Here is a 21,679-nt window from a genome sequence, read left to right on the forward strand (position 1 = left end):
CCCCCCTAATGCCATGAGTGCCCTCCTAAAATGTGACGCCCTGCAAAAATCCTAAATTAAATAACGAAATGAAAATTACTACAAACCCCCCCCCCCCCCCCACAAAAAACAAAGACAAATACGAAACATTCATAAAATAAGGATAAAAGGTATATGTATGGATGGACGGATAGACAAATAGACAGACATAAAAAGAAAAAAAAAAAGATAAATGCAGTCTCAACAGGACACAAACCAGTGTCCTGCTTGTGCCTGTCCCAAGCCCGGTAGATTCAGAGGGTAGTGTCAAGAAGAACAGTTAACCTCAAACAAATAAGACATTTCAAAAAGATCAAAGGAGAGGATGGATGTCTATGCAAAGATGAACTGACATGATTGTGTGGCTTCTTTACATTTTAGGGATGACTTGCCCCCCTGATATTCTACCTGCACCCCATAGTGGAGCTGGCTAAATCCAGGCCTGATAGGCTGAGTCTTGGATGGAAGACTATTTGTCTGAGGATTATCAGTCAAAAATAAAACCAGAAAAGTAAAAGAAAAAGTGAAAAAATTAAGGAAAAGAAAGAAACCCGTAAAGTAATAAAGCATCACGGGGCACCTCAGGGCACTGAGGTTCAGAGATGGACTCATTTGTAAAAGTTTTTTTAAACGCTCTTATTTTTTTTCCTCTCTTTCTATTTTTAACCTTTTTTTATGTTTTTTTTGCTGTTGTTGCTGCTGTTGTAACACAAACGTTTTCTTTACGGGGTCTGTCTGGTCATCATCCGCCCGTGCTATTGATGAAGGCTTTAGGACATCGTTGCTTTTTTTTTTAAATAAATACATAAAATAAAGTACATTGTGAACCTTTATTATCTTTATGTCTGGTTGTGTGTGGCTCTATGATGGACTGGACCCCACCTTTGGTCAGCAGTATCTGGTTAGGCTCCACAAACCCCAAAACGGGATCAAGCAAGTGTGGAAAATGTGTGTGAGCTCAGTCAGCACAGAAAATTTCAAATGATGCCACTAAACACAATTAGACCACAATTTAAACATTGAATCCCTCATGGGAGGACGTGCCTCGATGAACTATAAATCTGATACATTTCTGGGTAAAGGTATCGGGTTATTCCGATTTTTTTTTTTTGTCATAACAAGCTTGAAGCAAAGCTCATTATAAGTTCACCCAACACAAGCGCAAAAACCACCCATGAAGACATTATACTGATTGTAAGCAGCATAAGGTAATGATGGAGATGGATGTTAGATGTGGTCATGTGACCCTTTGGTTCTTGAAGGCAGTTCTTTACCTCCATGCTCGTCTCAGTCTTGGCTGAAGAAGACGCCACTGAAGCTGACAAGCGACTAATAGATGTTTGTCAGCCAACTTTCTGCTGGAGTTCAGACGAGTCCCAAAGCTTCAGAACTGGACAAAACTCTTTCCAGGCTGACACATGAACACAACTTCCTTTCCATCTTCTATCATGCTTCCATTTTAGTTATTTCTGGAGGCAAAACGTCTGGGTGTGTTTTAGGAAATCAAACTACACTCTCCACAAAATGACGCTAATCGCAGTTCATTAATGATTCAATGGGGCGGGGGATTGGGAGATACCTGGGGCCAGCCAGGTTTTGGATGGATTGTCTTACCTTATAAATCAAAAGTGTAAGTTTAATAAGTGTGTTTTCTACTCTGGTTTTCATGAATTGCAGATTTGGACTTCTACCAGCTTATGAGTACCGTGCTGTAACGTTCTCACTAGGAGTAAATTAGAATTCTTCATGATATGTCCCTTTTTTTTCCGTCTTTTGTCAGTTGTGAACCAGGAAGGTCAACCTCTCATTGAGGGGAAGCTGAAGGAGAAGCAGGTCCGCTGGAAGTTCATCAAGCGCTGGAAGACCCACTACTTCACCCTGGCGGGAAATCAGCTGCTTTTCCGCCGGGGCAAATCGGTACGTAGGCGCTGAAAGCGAAACCTCCCACATTAAGAAACTCCATGACAGCATGAAAAGGTTTGATTTCCCTCTGGAGGATGCAGTGGGACTAGCTGGAGCAAACTCTGGCTCTGCTAAGTCTAAGGGGGGGGGGTCCTCAAGCCAAAGAGTGATGCTGCAACAATAAGTCATTCTCACCCTTAAATAACAAAAAGGATGTGAACAATTAGGAAGCAGAGAAAAAAAGGGTTCATCTTTGCGCATTCGAACGAGTAAAGGAAGGAGGAGTGAGCTGCTCTCTGGCCTACAGCATGATTTAATCACACTGAAGTGTGTTGGAGGTGTCACTTCTCTGGAAAGTTTGGCGCAATATCTCAAACACATTAGTTTCTAGCAGTTAAAATGTGGTTTAAAAAAAGCCATCATTACTTTCTGGACATGTGCAAAAATATGTTTTCAGGGTTTGTCAGTATATTATTTTGATTGACAAAAGCTTTTGTTGTTTGGAAAGACGATTTTTTTTTTTTCTTTTGGGAATTTCGCTACCAAAGTTCTAACTGTTTCCAAATTCTGGAAAGTTTAAAACATCCCAAAATCAAACTACAAATTGACTCCTATTTTCCACTGACTCACAAGACAAGTCATGCTGGGAACCCTTAACTTCACTCACTGACACATTATCCACGTGTTTAACCCTTGTGCTATCCTAGGCACTTTACCATTGGGAGTTGGGTCATCTAGACCCACTAGACAGTGCTCTGAATCTTTTTTCTTCAATGATTTGTGATGTTCACTGGTGTCCATGGATTACATGAAATCTTTCCACCTTTATCCACCTTTGTCATGGTAGGGAGAACACGTCAATGTAAGGGTGGGGTCATCTAAGATAGCACAAGGGTTAAGAGACACCTGTCCACACCCTAAACAGTCAGATTGCAACCTCTCTACCATGACCAAGACCAGAGAGCTGTCAAAGGACACCAGGGACAAGTAATGAGAAGAGATCAACTGTTGAATCAGTTATTAGGAAATAGAAGAAATGCAAGATCACTGACAATTTTCTCTCCGCCATGCAAGAATTCACCTGGTGAGGAAGCAGCCCAGAACTATATGGGGGAAAACTGGTCAGTGAGCTGAAGAGAGTTGGGACTACAGCTGTCTTCAGCTGATCACATGTAAGGATCCTGACTACCCTGTCTCTCCTTTGATGATGTCATGCCTGTTATTGACTCCTCCCTGCCTGACCCTGATCTAGCTTTGTGGATTTTGAGCTGAGCTAATAAACCTGCTGCATTTGGATCCAGCCGTCTGCCTGTTCTTGTGACGGAGTCAATATTGCAGCACATTTAACCCTTGTGCTATCTTAGATGACCCCACCCTTACATTGACGTGTTCTCCCTACCATGACAAAGGTGGATAAAGGTGGAAAGATTTCATGTAATCCATGGACACCAGTGAAGATCACAAATCATTGAAGAAAAAAGGTTCAGAGCACTGTCTAGTGGGTCTAGATGACCCAACTCCCAATGTTAAAGTGCCTAGGATAGCACAAGGGTTAAACAGAGAACCAACAGGTGGCAATAATATAGGTAACCAGTGGAGGATAGAAGAGCTTCTTAACAGGTCTGTGTGGAACAATTCTTTTTCTTGTTGTGCATCATTATAGCAATAAATTCTTTAAAAAACAAACAATGTAATTTTCTGGATTCTGTTTTACATTCCGTCTCTCACAGTTGAAGTGTATCAATGATGAACATTACAGACCTCTCTGATCTTTTTACGGGGGACTGACAAAAATCAGCCGGCACAGGACCTGTTGGTATATCAGTTAGTTGTTTCCCCCCACAATAATATTTAATGTGGCAATGTCTGTAATGTCTATGGAAAACATGTTTCTAAAAAGGTTTTGCTTCAATCGAATTCTTAATTTTGAGAAAACACAACAGTTTAAATGAGGTCCTTGTGATTTTTTTTATAGTCTGTCAGCTGATCAACAGCTTTAAGTTCCGTAGTTTCCACATAACAACAATTTCACAATAAGACTTTAGTAGGAAACAGACCTTCAGCACAGCTGGAACTAAGTGGGCTTCATGTGAACGCGCAGAAATCACATAAACACACCCCAGCAAGGATGTGGACCATTTCACTGGGTCCTGCAGCTTTCTCTGGATGTTTGATTGGAACTACTAACTGAGGTAAAAAGAGAACCACGTTTGAGAAAACAAACACTCAACAGAAACCAGAGGAGGGCAAGACTAGTGTTGTTGAATTTACTGCCCCCCTTCCCAAAAAAAAACAAAAAAAACCCACAGAACAAAAAGGTTGTATTGTTCGTTCCGCTTTTGGTTTGTGTTGAGGTTAGACATCCTGGAAACAATGTAAGGATGCTGACTGTGATGGAGTAATCAGGAACACAAATCTTTCTTTGTGCTCCGATTGTGCAAAACGGGACCAGATGCAAATTCGAGGGGTTTGGGCCTTCTGCTGCTCGGTGTGAAGCGTTTTTGTTCTCCCCACAGAAGGACGAGCTGGAGGATTTTCCTATTGAGCTGAGCAAAGTGCAGAGTGTCAAGGTGACTGACATCCTCCTTTTTTTTGAAGTTATTGCTAAAAGGGCTGCATGATATGAGGAAAAGTAATCAATATTGCAATGACGATATGACATGAGATAATAAGACAAATAGCAAAACACTAAAACTAATACATCATTTCCAAGTTGTGTTTAAATAAAAGTCATTATAACTTAAATTATTCTCCAAATGACCATGTCAGCATAGGAGGTTGGCGCCTACCATAACAGGGCTCCATTTGATTGGTCAAATGCTTAAAAAACTCCATGTTATTTGTTAAATAAATTGTTTTAGAATTAGTATGAAACCATTTATGGCAGTTAATGCCATCTTTTCTAATATGCGTAAAGCACAGTCTGATATGTTGATGATGAAACATTTGCTATATATTATGCTGGCCTAATTGCTAAATATGCTGGCTTACTTGTTATTTTGTTTTTGTTTTAACTTTTTTTTGTCTATCCTTTGTTTGAATTTTATTGTATAAAAGAAATGTTAGTTTTAACAATTTAATGTAGACATCTGGCAGTATTAAAGCTTATTGCTTTATGGTCAACTTGGTCTACAAAGATTAGTCGTTTTCAAATTCAAATTCAAATTAATTTTATTTATAAAGCACCTTTCATGTCAAACAGACAGCTCAAGGTGCTTTCCATATAAAACAAACAAGAATACAATAAAAACAAACCCCACATATGAAATAAAATCATTAAATAAACCCCTCATAATAAAACACACAAAAACAAGCACAAGTAAAAGAGAAATGACATATCATCATATTTCCAAATCCTGACACAAAAGTGAAGATAAGTCCATCGCCTTCACGTTGTGTTTTTTTTTATCTTAGGTGGTCACAAAAAAGCGCAGGGATCGGGGTTTGCCGCGGGCCTTCGAGATCTTCACCGACAGCAAGACGTACGTGCTGAAGGCGCAGGACGAGAAGCACACAGAGGAGTGGCTGCAGTGCATCAATGTGGCCGTGGCTCAGGCCAAAGAGAGGGAGAACAGAGAGGCTACCACCTACCTGTGAGAGCCACGTCCACACAGGTAGTTCCTCCCCTTTGTGGTGCTCAACAACGATGGAGCAGGATTGTTTAAACCAAGCAACAATCCTGAAGAGATGCAGGTTGGAAACCAAGACTCTGGATGGACGAGCCCAACAAGTATCAAGGGTTTTCAGTATCTATGCAGCAGAGATCGGCGTTACAGTCGGCAAGGTTCACTAGACGGTCAAACTGAGTAAATGGGAGTTTGTTTTTCTCGGATTTCCACACAAACAGAAGCAGCAAATGTTCAAACCTGGCATTGACAACAACAGCTGAAATCTTGGAAGGATGAGATCTGTTTCTGTAGAACCCATGATTTTGGTCGGTTTAAGAGAAACAAAAATAAGTTTTGTGATGATCAGATAAGGAGGGGCACTTTGTTTAGTTTTTAGGAGGAAAGCTTGTAAAGAAATCTTTTAGTGCAACAGAAGGGATTTTATCTTCGTTACCGAGAGTTGGGGTGTATTGACACTGGGAAAGTCAGTTGGTCCTGACCAGGTCTGCTTAATTTGATCCGGATCAATTCCTGAAGCTTGTAAACAAAACCACTTGACTAAAGATCTCTTTAGTCATTGGCCAGGATTTATGAGGGCGGGGCAAAGCAACCAGGGAAAAATGAATGGAAGTTCTGCGCTCTGCAGCCCTTGTCGGGATAGTTCACTTGTTCAAACTGTACATCTCACAGACTGATTTTGACCCCAAGTACAACCCTCTTTATTGCTTCTTTGGTTCAGTAGAAGAATGCTGCAAGGAGGCCGATAAGGGTCACTGAAAGGGTTTATGACACATAGATTGTTGGGAAAACCGTGTGAAAAGCAATGTTTGTCACGTTAAAAGTCGTTTTAATGAGCCTGCATTGATCCGACCACATTTCAATGAGTCGCTGTCTCAAAGTTGTTCCACATTTGTCTCCTGCTCATGCTTTCTGCCTTCCTACCCTGTTTACGTTCCACAATGCCCGGCTACGGTGGCCGGTTTGGTTCAGTTGTTCCGCTCTGAGCACGGAACATATTCAGACAGAGGAATCTCAGAGCGAACCGAAGCTCAGTCCGATTGGAAACAACCAAAGACCACCTCCAAAGATGGGTCAGAGAGCGGTTCCTGGTCCCGGACCAGGGTCTACTTGGTTGTATTCAGACTGAGGATTTGTTCCGGATTATCAGGGGAAACAAACTCTGGTTCACCTTAGGCAAACCTAATGTGTCCAGTCTGAATGCAACCTTTGACTCTTCCACCTTTTATGGCACTGTGCAAATGCATTGAAGGAGAAACAGATTCCCAGCCAAGCCTAAGCAACACCACAGTGAATTCAGTGGATGAGTCCATAGGTGCAAAGCTGCAATAAACTGCTCCAATAGTTTTTTAAGGAACCAAACTGCTCACAGCTAAACGGGACATGTTAAACATTTGGGTCAACTCTCAGCTGTGGTTTAGTATAACATCTCCAGCCGTTTTACAGTGCAGCCTTTCATAGTGCCAAGGTCCATACAGCAGACTTTATTTTGTTTCCTCTGCAGTAGAAGTAAAGGAGAAACACTGACAGAGGCGCCAGATTCTGATACACTGAACATGAACTCACAGAAAAACACCTAAAAAGTGAGAAATACAATCGATTAGCAGCAAAACTGAAGACTTCCAGGTTATTTAAGAAGTTTTTTGTGTCAATTCTCTGTAAAAACGTTGCTTCAGTCAGAGGCAATAAAAATAGAGACAAAATGTTCTAAAATGTGAATTAATTTCTGTTAGATCATGTTTTCGTGTCAAACTTGTAAATTTAACTAATTTTTAGAGTAGTCCTACCCAATGTGGAGGTTAAACCTAAAGTAAAATAAGAAACGCCAAAGTGTCATTGAGAGTTTGATGGCTTAGTAACAGTAACATAAATCTGTGAATTCATTAATTAAGACAACTGTAGGCTTTTTTGTTTTAAAATAACAGATTCTTTTTCCAGGGTTAGGGATTAACAGAACTTCAAATTGTAATTTAATTGTCCAGACTGACGCATTTGGGTAAAATAACATTAAATTTTTCAAAATAAATTTTGGCCTCAAATACAAAAGGGGTTTATACAAATATGCACCTGATGTGTCTGAAGCTAAATAACCCCTTATTGTTACATTAAAATCTGAGGTTTTATGCTCTTATCCAATTGTTTAGTTGATGAAAAAGTTAAAAAAGAAAAGGAAAGAAATAATGGTTTCCATGTGAAAATCCCCTCACTTTCAGTGGGTTTTTTGCTTCATCTTCAGCGATCCGTTAATTTATTTTTATGTTTTGGGAAAAATATTAGTAATGTTAAAGTTTTACACTGCACTTTTGAGAAGTTTTGTTTCCAAGTGTTAAATCTGTGATTGTGTTTATACTTAAGAAAGCCCATTAAATCTGTGATCTGATGGGTGATGATGATTAGAAATGATGATGATTTCATTGACTCAAACTATCTTTAAAAATCGAAATCACTGAATGAACCTGCTGTAGTTTTTGCCAGAAAAGGAATTTCTATTTTTTTTTCATTTTCTATTTTTTTTTTGAGCCAAAAAGAAACGTACGTATAAATTCACAAATGAAATTATTTCTGCAGGATTTTCTGATGAAGTTACCTCCGATTAAATACCGTTTTAATGAAAGCTTCATTATTACTTTAGAGGGCATGCAGCGCTGTAAGCCCGTTCAGCTGATCAGAGATCTTTAACCCTTCTGCTATCTTAGGCACTTTAACATTGGGAGTTGGGTCATCTAGACCCAACTAGACAGTGCGCTGAACCTTTTTTCTTCAATGATTTGTGATCTTCACTGGTGTCCGTGGATTACATGAAATCTTTCCACCTTTATCCACCTTTGTCATAGTAGGGAGAACATGTCAATGCAAGGGTGGGGTCATCTGGACCCCATAGGATAGCACAAGGGGTATATGAGAACTGGGAGAATTTATCAAACACTTTGAACGTTCGACGTGGGGGATCAGCAGCAGGCACCATCTACTTTATTATCGAGGCATCTGATTGGTCAGTTTATGACTTGCATAGCTTGCACTCCTCATCTGCCCCCCCCCCCCCCCCCAGCTGGTTGTTTCTACCAGTCGCATGGTCACCACGGGGGGCAGAGCAGTCAGTCGCTCTAAACCTCTCTAATTACAAAAGCTGACTCATGATTCTACCACCCACTCTGCTTTTTAACGTGTATTTTAATTGCAATTGTTGTAGTTATTTTTTCTTTGACTCTTTTCTTTTGGAAGGCAATGAGTGTCCAGAAGCCTAATTAATAAAATGTATCAATGTTATTATTACTACTACAGATAAATATGACAAAATGTTTGGATTATCAATGTTTAATGTTTAAAAAAAAAGGCATAAGAGCAATAATGGTTCTTCTGACCAACAGAATGACAGAGTAATACCTGTTAGTTTCTGATTTTGGCTTTTATGAGCCAGCAGGTACTTCCTGTTTGGACCGCCAGGGGGGAGGAGTCACTCAGTCCAGTTCTCATATACACAATTTGTCATCCTATATTCCCTCCTCATTCCTCTCATTTATGACCCACAAGCGTTTGAGGGCGGCTCAAGTCCAAACGGGATATAAACATGAATGTTTGCAATAAGATCTCACATTGAACACTTGAAAGGTCTTTAGGTCAATACTTACAACTCATAATGTGAAAAACATTTTTTTTCTGCCCAGCATCCTTTTCCTGTTGATGGTCTTGTGTTTTGAATGTGGAGCTGCCATGTTGGGCTGGAAGGGCTGTTCTTGCTGGCATGAACGGTTTTCTGCGTCTGAGCCGTTCAGGGAGCAGCTGTCGTACTGTAGCCGAGTGTCCGACACTGGAGGGCAGTGAACGCCTCCTCCTGCTCCGAAGCACAAAACCATCCAACCGGAAGACTGCTGGACCATCAAAACAGTGTGAAGCGGGTGGGATTGAGCTAAACAAATCAGATCTGATTTATACATGTTTCTCTTACGTCACTGGATTCGTGTGATTTGTTTTATATTTATTGTTTTGCAACATTGCTGTCATGTGTGGACTTGTGTTTCACTTCTCTGATTTAATGTGAAATTGAATTTGATTGTAACACTGGCCTGTTGCATGTTTACTTTTCTTCTGAGATGATCGTCAAATAAATCTGAAGGATGAACTCGTTCTTCGGCTCCTTTTGAAAGCAGTTTGCAGCAGCAAATGTTCAGAAAAACACGGATCTGCAGCCATGAACCGTGTGGAAGCGCAGACTGAAGGAGAAGCCTCGTTGTGTGACCCTTTATTGGGTTTTGTTTTGTTGTACATCTGGAACCTTTACCTATTTAACTGGTTCAAATTTTAAAATGTTTAACTTTTTGAACATTGAGAAGGGTGCCTGACAGTTTTATCTTCAAAACTCAGGAACTTTTCAAATGATTCAACCAAAACTGCTTTTTAAAACTCATCTGAATAGAAATGGCAGAAGGGGATTTTTGGAGACACATTTTTTCTGATAAACAGTCATAACACCAACATTGTCACATAGTTCTGATTTTTTCTTCCAGCAAAACGCAAAATGCCTCCTTTCATAAAATCCTCACAGAAAATACATCAATCTCGTCAGTTACTCCTGCAGATTGTACAGCTGTCACCTCAGTGATCCCAGATTACACTATTTTTGTTTACATACTATTTATACTATATATATATTTTTTTAAATCAGCATTGAAGGCCATTTTAAATGTATATGCATCTGCTAATCTCTGCTTCAACTATTTTTTTTAAACCCACCGCTGTGAAGTTTGAATTGCTGCACAAAGCAGTTGACTGCAGACCGACAGCGCCATCTGGTGACAGAAAGACTAAACTGCACTTCTGTCGTTCTGCCTCCTATTCCTCTTGCTCCGTCACGGTTCACTCAGTTTTGTTTCTCTGACTTAACATTCAGCACAGGTCAAAGTTTAGTGGCATTACTCTTTTATTCATGAATAAAAATTGGGCAGAGACGTGCAGACTAAAAACCAGTGTTACAAATAGCAAATCTTAAAAGTTCTCTTTTCCAAATCAAGTCCGGTTTTCCTGCTGGAAGAGAAAAAATATATATAAAGATAACTAAAGCATAACCAGTTTTCTTATTGAAGCAACATAAACCTGTCCAGTACAAAATAAACAAACAAAAGGAACCAAAAAACACTGTCAGCCCTCCATGTGCAAACATGTTGACTTTTCCTGAAGGTTTTTTAACATTGAACATATTCCACCTTTCCACTGAAGAGTTCGCTTTTATAAATCAAAGCATTCATATTTAGTCAGTGGGTACCAATCGTTTACACTGTAAATAATTGTTTTCCCCCAAAAAATGGTAACTTTACACCTTTGACCCCGAAACACAAAAAGCGGCTTGATGGTTTCTTAGGTGTTTGAAGAGTAGAACTGCGTGGGAAGGAGGCCGCTCTGGGGCTGATGCTGCTCTACGCCATGACACTCGTGGTTAACGTGAGTTCTGCAGGGCTTCCATCAAATAACCAGAATGTTTCTATCTGCTTTTTCAGGGATGTAATGGATAGCAGAGAACCAACTCTAATCAAATGATTGAGGAGAAAGTCTGCCTTGTTTTCATCACATTAACCTGCAGCACAAAGCTGCCGTCAACACGTCTAGGAATCTCAACAGCTTGTTGAACTTAAGGCAGTGTGTTTTTATTTTCCTGATGGATAAAAAGAATAAATTGACCGAGAGTGTCGCGAATGGTGCGAGCATCAGCCCCAGACCTGCCCGTTGCTGTGCCTCAGCGCCTGTGGCGGCCGTGTCCTGAGTGCCCGCCGCTGCTGCTGCTATGGTGTTTGCTTTTGTGGCTCCGCTCCCTGTCTCTGTCCCTGTCGTACGAGCGAGACCTCTCCCTGTCCCTCCGGTCTCTGTGTCCCATTCCTCGCTCGTGTTTGTGTTTCTTTAAGGAGACTTCAAACGAGCCGCGGTCTCTTTCGCGCTCCCTCTCGCGCTCTCGGTCCACTTTGACAGGAGTCCGGGATCTTGAGCGAGAGCGCTTCCTCTTGTGCCCGGAGCCTCCGCCCCCGCTGATGCTGTGGCGGCCACTGAGCTTGGAGTCACTGTTGCTATGGTGGCTGGATTTGGACTTGAGAGGGGGGACGAGAGGCGAGTGCTGATGTCGGCGAGGTGACGGGCTGCGGCTGTGGGAGCGGGACCGCGAGCTGTAAGTCCCAGAGTGGCTCCTTCTGCTGTTATAACTGCAGAAGAAAAACAGACGCAAATGGTGCACACATCAGCGCGTACGCCTCCAACACACGTTCAGAACCAAACGGCGTGAAGACGCTTCAGACCCCGGACAGTCCCCGCTTGACCCGATGCCTTCAGGCAAACGCTGCAGGTCAAGTACGGACAAAAAGATTCCAGAACAGTTTTTATCCAACTGTCATAAACATTTCAAACACTAAACCTGGATCTCTTCTCATAAATTATAGTTTAGGAGCTCTTTTCATAATAAATATATTTATTATTATTTCTCTGGTTTTTAACTATTTTAACACATATTCAAGCACTTTTTAATGTAGTTTTATGTATTATTTTAGTGGAAGGTTTTGTGTTTTTTTTTAAAGCCAGAAGGCACTTTTAATTTCATTGTACGTATGCCAAATATAGATCTATAGAGCCATCCAGACCAGCTTGTTGCTTTTACTGAGTTTTTTTTCTTTATAAAGCAGTTTCATGGGGCGGCTCTGCATGCATCATTAGCTGGTTAAAGAAACAAAAGCCTAAATCCACTCGAGTGGCTTCCTTTTCAACAGTGTCATAAAGAACTGTAACTGTTGTTAAATGAGTCTGACAGCTGCAAGAGAAAAAAAAAACGAAAAAAATGGACGGGAGAGATAGGGGGGGGGGGGGGGGGGTCAATGATAGTTAACATACAGAAACAAAATGCTGGACTGAAGCATGTTAAGAACAGGAACACGAGGACTGGTCTAGGTTAGCAAAGTGATGCACAGCAATCCCAGCTGGTGAGTGCGGTTAAAACTTTCAGGAATTTTTCTTACTGTCTGCGAGGGGAGCGGGATCTTGAGCGCGATCGCGTTCTTGATCGAGAACGACTTCCACTTCTGCTGTTCCTTCCAATCTTTGCCTCCTTTTTTAAACTGTAGAGACCACAAACAGAAGCTCTTAAAGTTTGTTAAGGCTAGTTCCTGATATTTAGTGTTAAATCAGAACAGACGACGTGAACTCCTCTGAAACAGCTGCACTCAGACATTCATTCAGACGTTTGAAATGGGGCATTTATTCATCCATAAACTGCAGGTCTGAGGAAAATCTGATCTAGTTTTAAGAAAAGTTTTATATTAAGCTCAGACTGGCTAGAGTAAAAACAGTTCTCGTCCTGTTCTTTTAAGAAAATGAAACATTTCTCTAAGAAAGGAACTTTGGATAATAGTTTCCGTTCTGATAGTAGAGCAATTATTTAAGTAATTGTGGTACAGGCACAAAATTTGGCATGAACACACTGAAGGATCCCCTCTTTCAGAAAAGCATAGTGGCCACGAGAAAACAAAATAGATAATAAACACTCCTCTAGTTTAGAGGCTGCACTGGTGCACAAACAGCCCATATTGTTGAGACTGGGGCTAAAAGACACTACATTTTTTGGTAACAATGACGTTTATGGCCGCCGACTTTACAAACGGCTGCTATTTAGGATTTTTCTCGCGGCTAATGTCTTTTTCTGAAAGAGGGGACATGCAGGCCAAAATTTGTGCTTGGATCATGAAATGTTTTATTCTTCTGAAACATCAACCCATCCAGCTCCCCCATAAATGGTGTCATGGATTAAGAATAAAGGCATTTATTAGACTTCATTTAGAATCACATCAGAATGCTTCATTTGTCAAATATCCACCAAGAGAAGTTTTGGTTTGTTTGTTGAGAATTTAGCTGATTATATGTGTAACTTTTGTTTGTAAAAATGATAAATGTTCACATTAGAAGTCGTCACCACAATGACCATTCCTCCTGCTTCTGGATAAACGTATATTAACCACCTATTTATAATTATCAGCTCGTGGAAAAGTCCAAAACTGAAATCAAAGCTGAGTGATCGTCTGGTGTTGCAGCACACGCATGACTCGATCAGTCATGTTAGTTTCTTACCCGTTGGGTGGACTTTTGTTGACTTGGGTTCTGCTGTCTTGCTCTTTTTTAACCGCTTTGATTGTGGGAGGATTTGGAGACTTCTCTTCCGATTTGGCCACATTCGGGGAGCACGGTTTGGACGCGGGGGAGAACCCCCCCAGTGTGGACAGGGCAGGAGTACCATCAGGATTCAGGCCTTTGGCCTTCAGCTTAGCTTCTGCCAGGAAAACTTTCCGCCGCTCCACCTCTTTATCCAGCTGCTCATAGTTGGGCTGGGAGAGGAAAAATACCGTTTAGTCAAAGAAAACTAAAGACTACGTTTGTGCTGCTTTCAAGACTTATGATCAAAAACTTCACCTGTTCCGCGTTTCTTAATATTGGATGAAAATTACATTGAGAACAAAGCCAAATTCCCTGCACATTTATGTGGGATTTATTACAGATAAGGCAGGAAATTGGCAACACTTACTTTTTTCCTCGCGTACAGTCTCAGCGTCGTCACACAGATTTCTTTGATTTCATCTTCACTGGCCCCAAAAAGCAGGTACCAGTAAGGTTTGGATGGCAGGGGGATCTGTGAAGGAAAACAAATGAATAAACACTCACCACACAGGGATGCACCCATAAAATGAAAACGCATTGAAGTGATTGGCTGGTGGTGGTACCTGCAAAACTCGGGCAGCTAGATAGATGCAGGCACAAGCGATGGTCTCCGGCTGGAATCTCACAAACACATTGGTCCTTAAACTGTCATTCATGTAGTTCCTGTAATGGAAAAAAACAGACCAACAAAAACATAGCATCTCTAACCAAAGCCACTTCTCCTTCATTCCTACAACCGCCCCTAACTACGCACTGCAGGATTAATGTCTTATGATCAGTAATTACTTCAGTAATGTGTTGGTAAAAAAATAAAAAATAAAAAAAACAAAGCTCAATTTTCTTGGGTTGGAGAAATAAAGAGTTTTCCTGATCCATCAATACAAACATCACACTTAAGCCTTTTAAAGTGAATCCTGTTTAACTTTGTCCTTTTCTCTCTCGGGCATCCACAGGAAGACAGCATGTCACAGAAAGAAATGCGGGAAATGTAATAGCAAAGAATAAAAAAAACAAAAGAAACTTTAGGACACAGAGATGGAATCAAATGATGATACATGCCTTGTAAGTTTGGGGAAAATGCAGGAAAAGAAAGCAGCTACCAGCAGTTCCAGATTTGGGGTTTGATAGGTACAAACATGAAGAGCATGTTTGTCAGCATGCATGAGCTAATGAATGGACCGGACATCAACACGATGTCACACTTAAAACTGGCCCCCACAGATCGAGTTAGGCAACAATCCCCAGTGTGTGGTGTGTTCAGTCACACAATCGTCTTCACTACCTAAGGTGAGTGATATAAACATAAAGATGGCGTGTCCAAGAATTCCCTAGTGGTGAAGTCTACAACATAAAATGCACGACTGTGAGTTAAACAGTGATGGGATCGTCTATGCTCTCCAGAAACATAGAAGTCATAAATACAAAAATGGGGGGGGATGATATCATTTATAAAATATCACAATCCTAACTTGTGAAGAGAAAAAAACGCTGCTGGTGTTTTGTAAACTCTGGAGACTTTGCCCACATCCTAAAAGTTGCTTCATTTCCTGATTGAAAGCAGCATGTTTGGCGTGTCATGTCATACCTATGTGTTTACATGGTTCCAGTCAGAATCTTTTTTTCTAAGTTCAAACGTTATTGAAATATGGCCTAGAGAACCGGTCATAGTCAAAACGACATGCTGAAGCCTCAAGAAACAACATGGCCATTGGATTCTGACTGCTGCGCGGCTGGAACAGATCCGTGGAGCCAAAATCTTTGGACTGGATCAGCCTGCAAGACAGACATGTCTACACACCATGTAAGTTGGGCATGAGAAATTTCAGTCTACTCTCAATGTTAAACTGGGCAGGTAAAATGGGCAAGTTAAAAAATATATATAAATATATATTTTAATCTGGCTAAGTTTACTTCATTTTTAAATGCAAGTAAACTAAAAACAAGACAGCATACGAATCTATCTGCAGCTATTTGGACAAAGGAATCACAACCGAGATCTTGGAGCAAGACCAAAAAATACAAATCCTTTTGGACACCCAAGAGAAAACAAGACGATGCTGGCTGTAGGGAAAGGCTCGCCCGCCCCCTTCAGTGAATCTCGGCATTGGGAATGGCTGTCAGGAGAAGGGCAGCCAACCAATGGGGGGAGCTTCCTGAGGTCATGTGGTTGGAGGAGGCAGAGTTCAGAGGTTCTTTATGTGACTTACCAGCATGGACTACCCTTTAATCAAAGAGTAGAGAGAAAGGACAAAGTTAAACCGAGTTCTCTGGGTAAATCAAACAGACTACACAGAAAGCTATGCAAGGGCAGACGAGAGTGAGACACGTTAAAAAAGGCTTTGCTGCATAAACGCTTCAGTCGTTTAGAAAAATGCTGCAGTCAGGACAGAGTGAATCTGTTTTAGAGCACGTTTCAAAATGCTAGCTTCCAGTATGAGCACCTGAGTAACGTCCGACTGCTATATTTAATGTGACGAGCGACACCGTAACAAGATCCTGAGGAGTCATCAAGTCCTCACCAGGAATTCAACTGTTTGAAACTTGTTCAACTCCGCATTAAGCCTAGGTCTGGCGGTACGTCTGGCAGACATGATAAAGGCTGTCGCTGTGGGGATGATTATGGAGGGTGCTTGGAAAAAAAAACTAGATTATAAAAAAGCCAGAACTTACCAGGCCGTCTGAACTAGAGGCTGGTTCTTCTCACATTCCAGGACTTGGAGGTACATGACGATTATCTAGAACACACAGCAAACATGTCAGTAGAAAGCCCTTTGCAGAGAAGTGTATTTATTAAGAACTGAATGATGACAAATGGTCCTGAGCAGCTGCCTTAGCATGGGTTAAAATGAGGCTATAAGTAAAAGTGTGGCTTTGGCTCACCTTATGTGGATGCTTGACATGAACACAGAAGCCCAGCTCCTTAAGGACCCGTCGCTCCGCTTTGATCACTTGGTTTTTGGTATTAATGTAGTTTTGATCAAGTATCAATGGACTTGGGGTCCTATTTTTAAAAGAATTCAAATAAAAAAGGGGTTTTGTCTTTTTGTAACAAAGAGAAGAAAGTGCTTTTTTGGATCCTTGCACTCTTGGTTCCCTTTCCAACCAACTCAAAGCAACTAGGTACACTGTTTGCATGCCTGACAGTGTGGTGGGATTGTGGACTCCTGTGGTTTCAAACAAAGCTTTAGGAATCTGTAGACTGCCCCCATCTCAATCGCCCTGATCCACAGCTTTAAAAGAAATGTAACCTGTGTTAAACCTAGGACCGGAAAAAAGCTGTCCCCATGACTAACAACCTAAATGCAGTGTAAAAATTAGCATGGGTCAGTGCTACGTTACAAACTAAAGTCTACAAGAACAAACAACGCTATAAAAATTATGTAACCAATGTTTTACCTTCCTTTAAGACATTACCATCAACAAACCATTCAGAACGTTTTCTAACTGTAACAAAAAATGCTTAGATGTACAAACATTTGAATAAATATCTACCAGACTTAAAATATAAAGTTCAATCTAAGAAATTCACAACAAATCCCATTTTAAATACAGAAATTCTCAGACTTTAGTCAATTTGACATGAACCATCACCTCTATTTATGTAAGAGCTTAGTGTTGCTTAACAAAAACAAGTGTCCGTGTGCATGAAGAGCAATAAAGCCCCGTCCTTATCATATCAGCCATTCTCTGCATAAGCGATGCTCATTAGAAAATCTGATGTGTGTGTCTAATGCCATTAAATGAACACATTCAAAAACATTAAGGAACAAAATACAAAAATAAGGACGGCAAAAACAACCTAAAACTTAAAGTGACACACAGTATGTTTAAACTTGGCCACAATTAGACTTCAAAAAATAAGAACTGAACACTGCATGCATGCACTGATCCTCAATAAAAACTAAATTCTCAAAAAAATAAAAAAGAACAATAAAATAAATGAGGATTAGATAAATGAGAGATTAACCCAACAATGACAGATTTCTTTTTAAAGCCATGAACTACAGCCAGCGAATGGACTAGTGTGCAAACTGCGCGATTACAATGCATGGTGAGGAGCAGTCAGAAGAAATCTACATTACCCAACAGTCCGCAGAATGACAGATAGATACCCAAAGCTTAAGAAAGAACCACAGGAGTCCTCAAGGCGCCCCACGGGCCAAGGACCTTCGGCCAACCTGTCATCCCCGTTCCCAGTGCCCGCGGTGGCTCAGACCACGGGAGTCTCCCACAGGAGGGGGTGGGTTGGGCCTGGGGGGACGACAGAGACCCCCTCGTCTCATGGTTGTCATGCCGACTGCTTCATCTTACGTACCATTCCACATCACCCAGGCTTTGGTAAATGTAGCTGGTCGCTGTTAGTTGGTTGCAAGGGAAAAAAGAATCTAAGTTAATATCAAGAACTACAATACTGTCATAAAGACATCAGGCACACACAAAGCACATGTGCCTCGTCTTTAACTTCAAATTGAATTGAATATAGAAATTTCTTTCTGGGAGTTTCAGTCATATGCCAAAACAAAAGTTTAACAGTTTGGAAACTACCAGTGAAGCTGGAACTGAAAAGTTTAGAGTGCATGGATAAGCAAAACAGCACTTTCACAGAAAAAAATAAGATCGGCAGAATAAAATACTTAACAAGTGATGCAACATGTGAAATACACGAAACCACAGAAGTGCAGATTTAACAAGACAACTTACTTTTTGCCTCTAAGCTGTCGCAGGTGGTGGAAAACGTTGATGACGTCTCGTATTCGCCGTGGCGCTTCTTCAATCTTTGAGGCGAGGTAAATGGAAGCCATAGCAACAATCTAAAAACAGAAAGAAAAAGAAACCCAAAGAGTTTGAAAAAAAGGACATAAACACCAACATAGCATGTATACAACCTAGCTAACTAAAAATGGATTAGTCTGTTATTGAGCACTTTTGCATATTGATGATCCACTCAAAGAGCAATTAAACTACCCATTTTAATATAATAAATTATCTAATATTAAGTAAAAGGAATACCAAGAACCCCCCAGTGCTGTGGATGACCCTAAATTCTGGTAAACAAAGATCACAAAAAGCCACTGGTAACATGTCAGATAATCCTTGTCACAACTGACACCTACATGAGTTGATAGAATTGAAGGACGCAAAACAAGGGCATTTGGGGCTAAAGTGTAGCACCCTCCTACCCATGAGTTACTATGCTCCTTTTACAAACACATATTTGAAATGTATTTAGAAACTGTTGTGGCGACTACAAAAGAATGACGCGTCTGCTGATCAGGTTTCTCAACTCGTATCTATGCACAAGTTCTCTTTGTATCAGCTTGTTGCTAAAATAACAAAGCATCATAGTTGGTCCTGACAACACTGACTAAATAACTGATGACAAATATTTCCTTATTATTCACACTGGGCTTATAAAGCTTACGCAACATTATTTCCATTAACCCAAAACGGCTCAAGTATTATCATGTGACTCGGGATTTTTCAACAAGAACATATTTTTTTCTATATCGAATGACACTTTGATTTAGAAAAACAGAAACCTGTAATTACGGATGACGAAACAATATGGCTACCGCGAACGTAGCTGTAACGTTGGTCACTTGTAGCAGCTCGCGCGCTACGTACCTCGAAACTGTGTTTCACGAAGGATTTGGAATAGAAAAACCGATGGAAAAGTACTTGTCCTGTTGCCATGGCCACCTGTCAGAAGAAATTGATGGTGTTACTTGTTGGTAGCTCTTACATAAGCCGGCCTTGTCTTTACAATGGAGTGCAGCCATTTTGACTCCACCATGCCGACGTCTAGAAGCTAGCATTAGCCACCTGCAGCTAACCAGGCCGCTCAATGACTGGTACAAATCGAATGTAATTTAAAAATACGTAAACTTTCACAGACAGCTTGTTAAAGTGTTAATTACAACTCTGAATACTGTACCTGAGGTAACCGAAGAAGGATACCCGCTGACTGAATCAGTTCGCATCCAAGGATGCGGAGGTCGGTCTCCGTGCTCAGGTCGAGGCCATCGAGCATCGACGGTGTCGTCGCGAGTCTTTCATCCGGTACAAGCGAGTTGTCGATGGTAAGAAACACTTCCGAATATACTTTGTCACCTATAAGAATACCTTCATTGTTTGTGGACGCGTTAGAAGAAACAGAGAGTGGATCCGCGGCCATTTTCAACAGACACACGGCTGAGCCCGACCTCGACGGAACGATGGCGGAAGAGGGAGACCGTAACAAAGCGCCTGACGTCAACCGCCCAAGGTTCAGACGCAAAGCGTATGTGCACATCCGCGGTGGTAAAATAGTTTCGCCACTTAAACAATAAAGACATAAACGATGCGATTCAAACATATAAATGTTAAAAAAATGAAAGATAAACACATTAAATACTAAATTTTATATATTTTACTGACAAATTTACCAAACAGTACAGTACTTTTTTATATTAACGCCTATTTGTTTTTTGTTTCTTTGTTTGTTTTACAAAACGTTAAGCGTCTATGATTTTAGGGACTCTTAAAACTTACAACCAGCAAAATACTGATTGTATAAAACAAAATGTAAAAGTAGATATCTATGATAAAAAAGGTTTGTCCTATTAAAAACACGCTTCAAGAGTAAAATGATGAAAAAAAGTATTTTAATTTATGCAGCTAAACATTGGAAATTCTTGTTTAAAAAATTCTAGTAAATTTTTCTTTATAACAGAAATTAAAACTAAAAATTCCGACGTTCCTAAAAGGCAACACTGGCAAATTACTACTCACCGCGAACAGTTTCTGTGACGTGTTTTACAGGAAAGTTCGGACGTCTCACCACAATCACTGGAACATATCCATCCGCTGTTTAAAAACAATTGATAAAATAAAAATAAAACAATAAATAAAAATATAAAATAAAAAAAGATAAAATAAAATATTTTTAAAAGTATACATATCAAGTTTTAAATAAAAAAATATGAAATTAATAAAAAATCATTGCGCTTTTCTTTTAAAAAAAATGTTTGCATTTTGGTGTCAAAAAGGTCAGTTTTGACAAATTGTACAATCCCATTTAATTCCCCCCAACTTCATGGCACAAAGCTTATTGTTCATTTTTAATGTGAGCAGAGGTCTGTACAAGTCCACCTGTTTGGGATCGTCCCGGAAAAACTGCCAGAAGTAAAGCAATGTGAAGCTGGAGATTTACAGGTTTTTTTTTAAAAAGAAACCGTCTGACCTTGGGCCTAAACTAAATCTCCACCCAAAAAATAAAATTCATTTTTCTTTGGCTTATCAGCATCTATAAATGTCGGAATAATTCTTAGTTTCGTATCAGAGTTTTTTTTATTATCTTAGTACCCTAAAAGTTAATTTTAAAGTAGCTTGCCATTCATTTGGGTCATCAAGTAATTTAGAGATTTTTTTTCCAAGGGTAAATAAAGGCAAGAATTTTTATTGAAACATAGTCCATTTGTTCCCCCCCAAAAGTTTTACTATAAACAGTTGTTCCTCTTTTGGCACTTCTCGTCAGGGGTCGCCACAGTTTGGCAGAAAGGTTTTCCACCAGATGCCCTTCCTGATTCAAGCTTGTATTTTCAAGGGACAGGAAAGCAGCGCAAAGAGTCTTGTCTAAGGACCCACGCTGGATTTTTAGCTCACTGCACACCCTGGTAAGCATGCAAGTACTACAATCAGACAACTGAGCTATCCATAAACGTATAATGAGATATCATAAAAGAGTTCCTAGTTGTCTCTTTAATTATGGTTATGCCGTTTATTTGGCCAAAATGTGTTGTTTTCCTCGGACATAGTTTCTGCAGAGCGGCATGAGTTCATTAGATATTTACCTTTGAATTATAGACAGAACCGTTGGTGCAGAAGAACCCCGCCCCTCTTCCTGTCACCCAGAACTAAGAGCTATCTGCATACATATACTCCAACTAGATTAAAGCCCCTCACACCCCCAGCCT

The 21,679-nt window shown here is 40.4% G+C and overlaps 2 protein-coding genes across 5 annotated transcripts in view; one reads left to right on the forward strand and one right to left on the reverse strand.

Moving 5' to 3' along the window:
* Positions 1 to 6,653, forward strand: part of veph1 (ventricular zone expressed PH domain containing 1) — a 73,097-nt gene extending 66,444 nt beyond the window's left edge. For both annotated transcript variants that reach the window (XM_023961681.1, XM_020708427.1), the window contains 3 exons: positions 1,799 to 1,935; positions 4,437 to 4,490; positions 5,335 to 6,653. In XM_023961681.1, coding sequence (XP_023817449.1) covers positions 1,799 to 1,935; positions 4,437 to 4,490; positions 5,335 to 5,517 — 374 coding nt within the window. In that variant the 3' untranslated portion in view covers positions 5,518 to 6,653. The remainder of the gene's footprint in view (positions 1 to 1,798; positions 1,936 to 4,436; positions 4,491 to 5,334) is intronic.
* Positions 6,654 to 10,446: 3,793 nt separating this feature from the next.
* Positions 10,447 to 19,977, reverse strand: ccnl1 (cyclin L1). Of its 3 annotated transcripts, XM_004075833.4 has the most exons (10): positions 19,660 to 19,965; positions 19,350 to 19,424; positions 18,426 to 18,535; positions 16,605 to 16,725; positions 16,395 to 16,459; positions 14,288 to 14,387; positions 14,092 to 14,196; positions 13,641 to 13,894; positions 12,536 to 12,634; positions 10,447 to 11,731 (listed from the first exon to the last, which is right to left on the reverse strand). In XM_004075833.4, the coding sequence occupies exons 1-10, from the start codon at positions 19,897 to 19,899 to the stop codon at positions 11,275 to 11,277; spliced, it is 1,626 nt and encodes a 541-aa protein (XP_004075881.1). In that variant the 5' UTR covers positions 19,900 to 19,965; the 3' UTR covers positions 10,447 to 11,274. The 3 variants fall into 3 exon arrangements, with proteins under 3 accessions (XP_004075881.1, XP_020564087.1, XP_011481155.1); XM_020708428.1 differs by lacking the exon at positions 19,350 to 19,424 and having other exon boundaries at positions 19,660 to 19,977; XM_011482853.3 differs by lacking the exon at positions 12,536 to 12,634 and having other exon boundaries at positions 19,660 to 19,969.
* Positions 19,978 to 21,679: the final 1,702 nt, after the last annotated feature.

This window comes from Oryzias latipes, chromosome 13, assembly GCF_002234675.1.
Source record: "Oryzias latipes chromosome 13, ASM223467v1".
NCBI lineage: Eukaryota > Metazoa > Chordata > Actinopteri > Beloniformes > Adrianichthyidae > Oryzias > Oryzias latipes.

Excerpts from the sequence above, each read along its gene's own strand:
- ccnl1 (XM_004075833.4), bottom strand. The coding sequence starts at position 19,899 with ATGGCCGCGGATCCACTCTCTGTTTCTTCTAACGCGTCCACAAACAAT. Across the intron at positions 18,536-19,349 it reads TCGTGAAACACAGTTTCGAG|ATTGTTGCTATGGCTTCCAT; the intron begins GTACGTAGCGCG and ends TTCTGTTTTTAG. Across the intron at positions 11,732-12,535 it reads TCCCGCTCCCCTCGCAGACA|TTATAACAGCAGAAGGAGCC; the intron begins GTAAGAAAAATT and ends TTTCTTCTGCAG.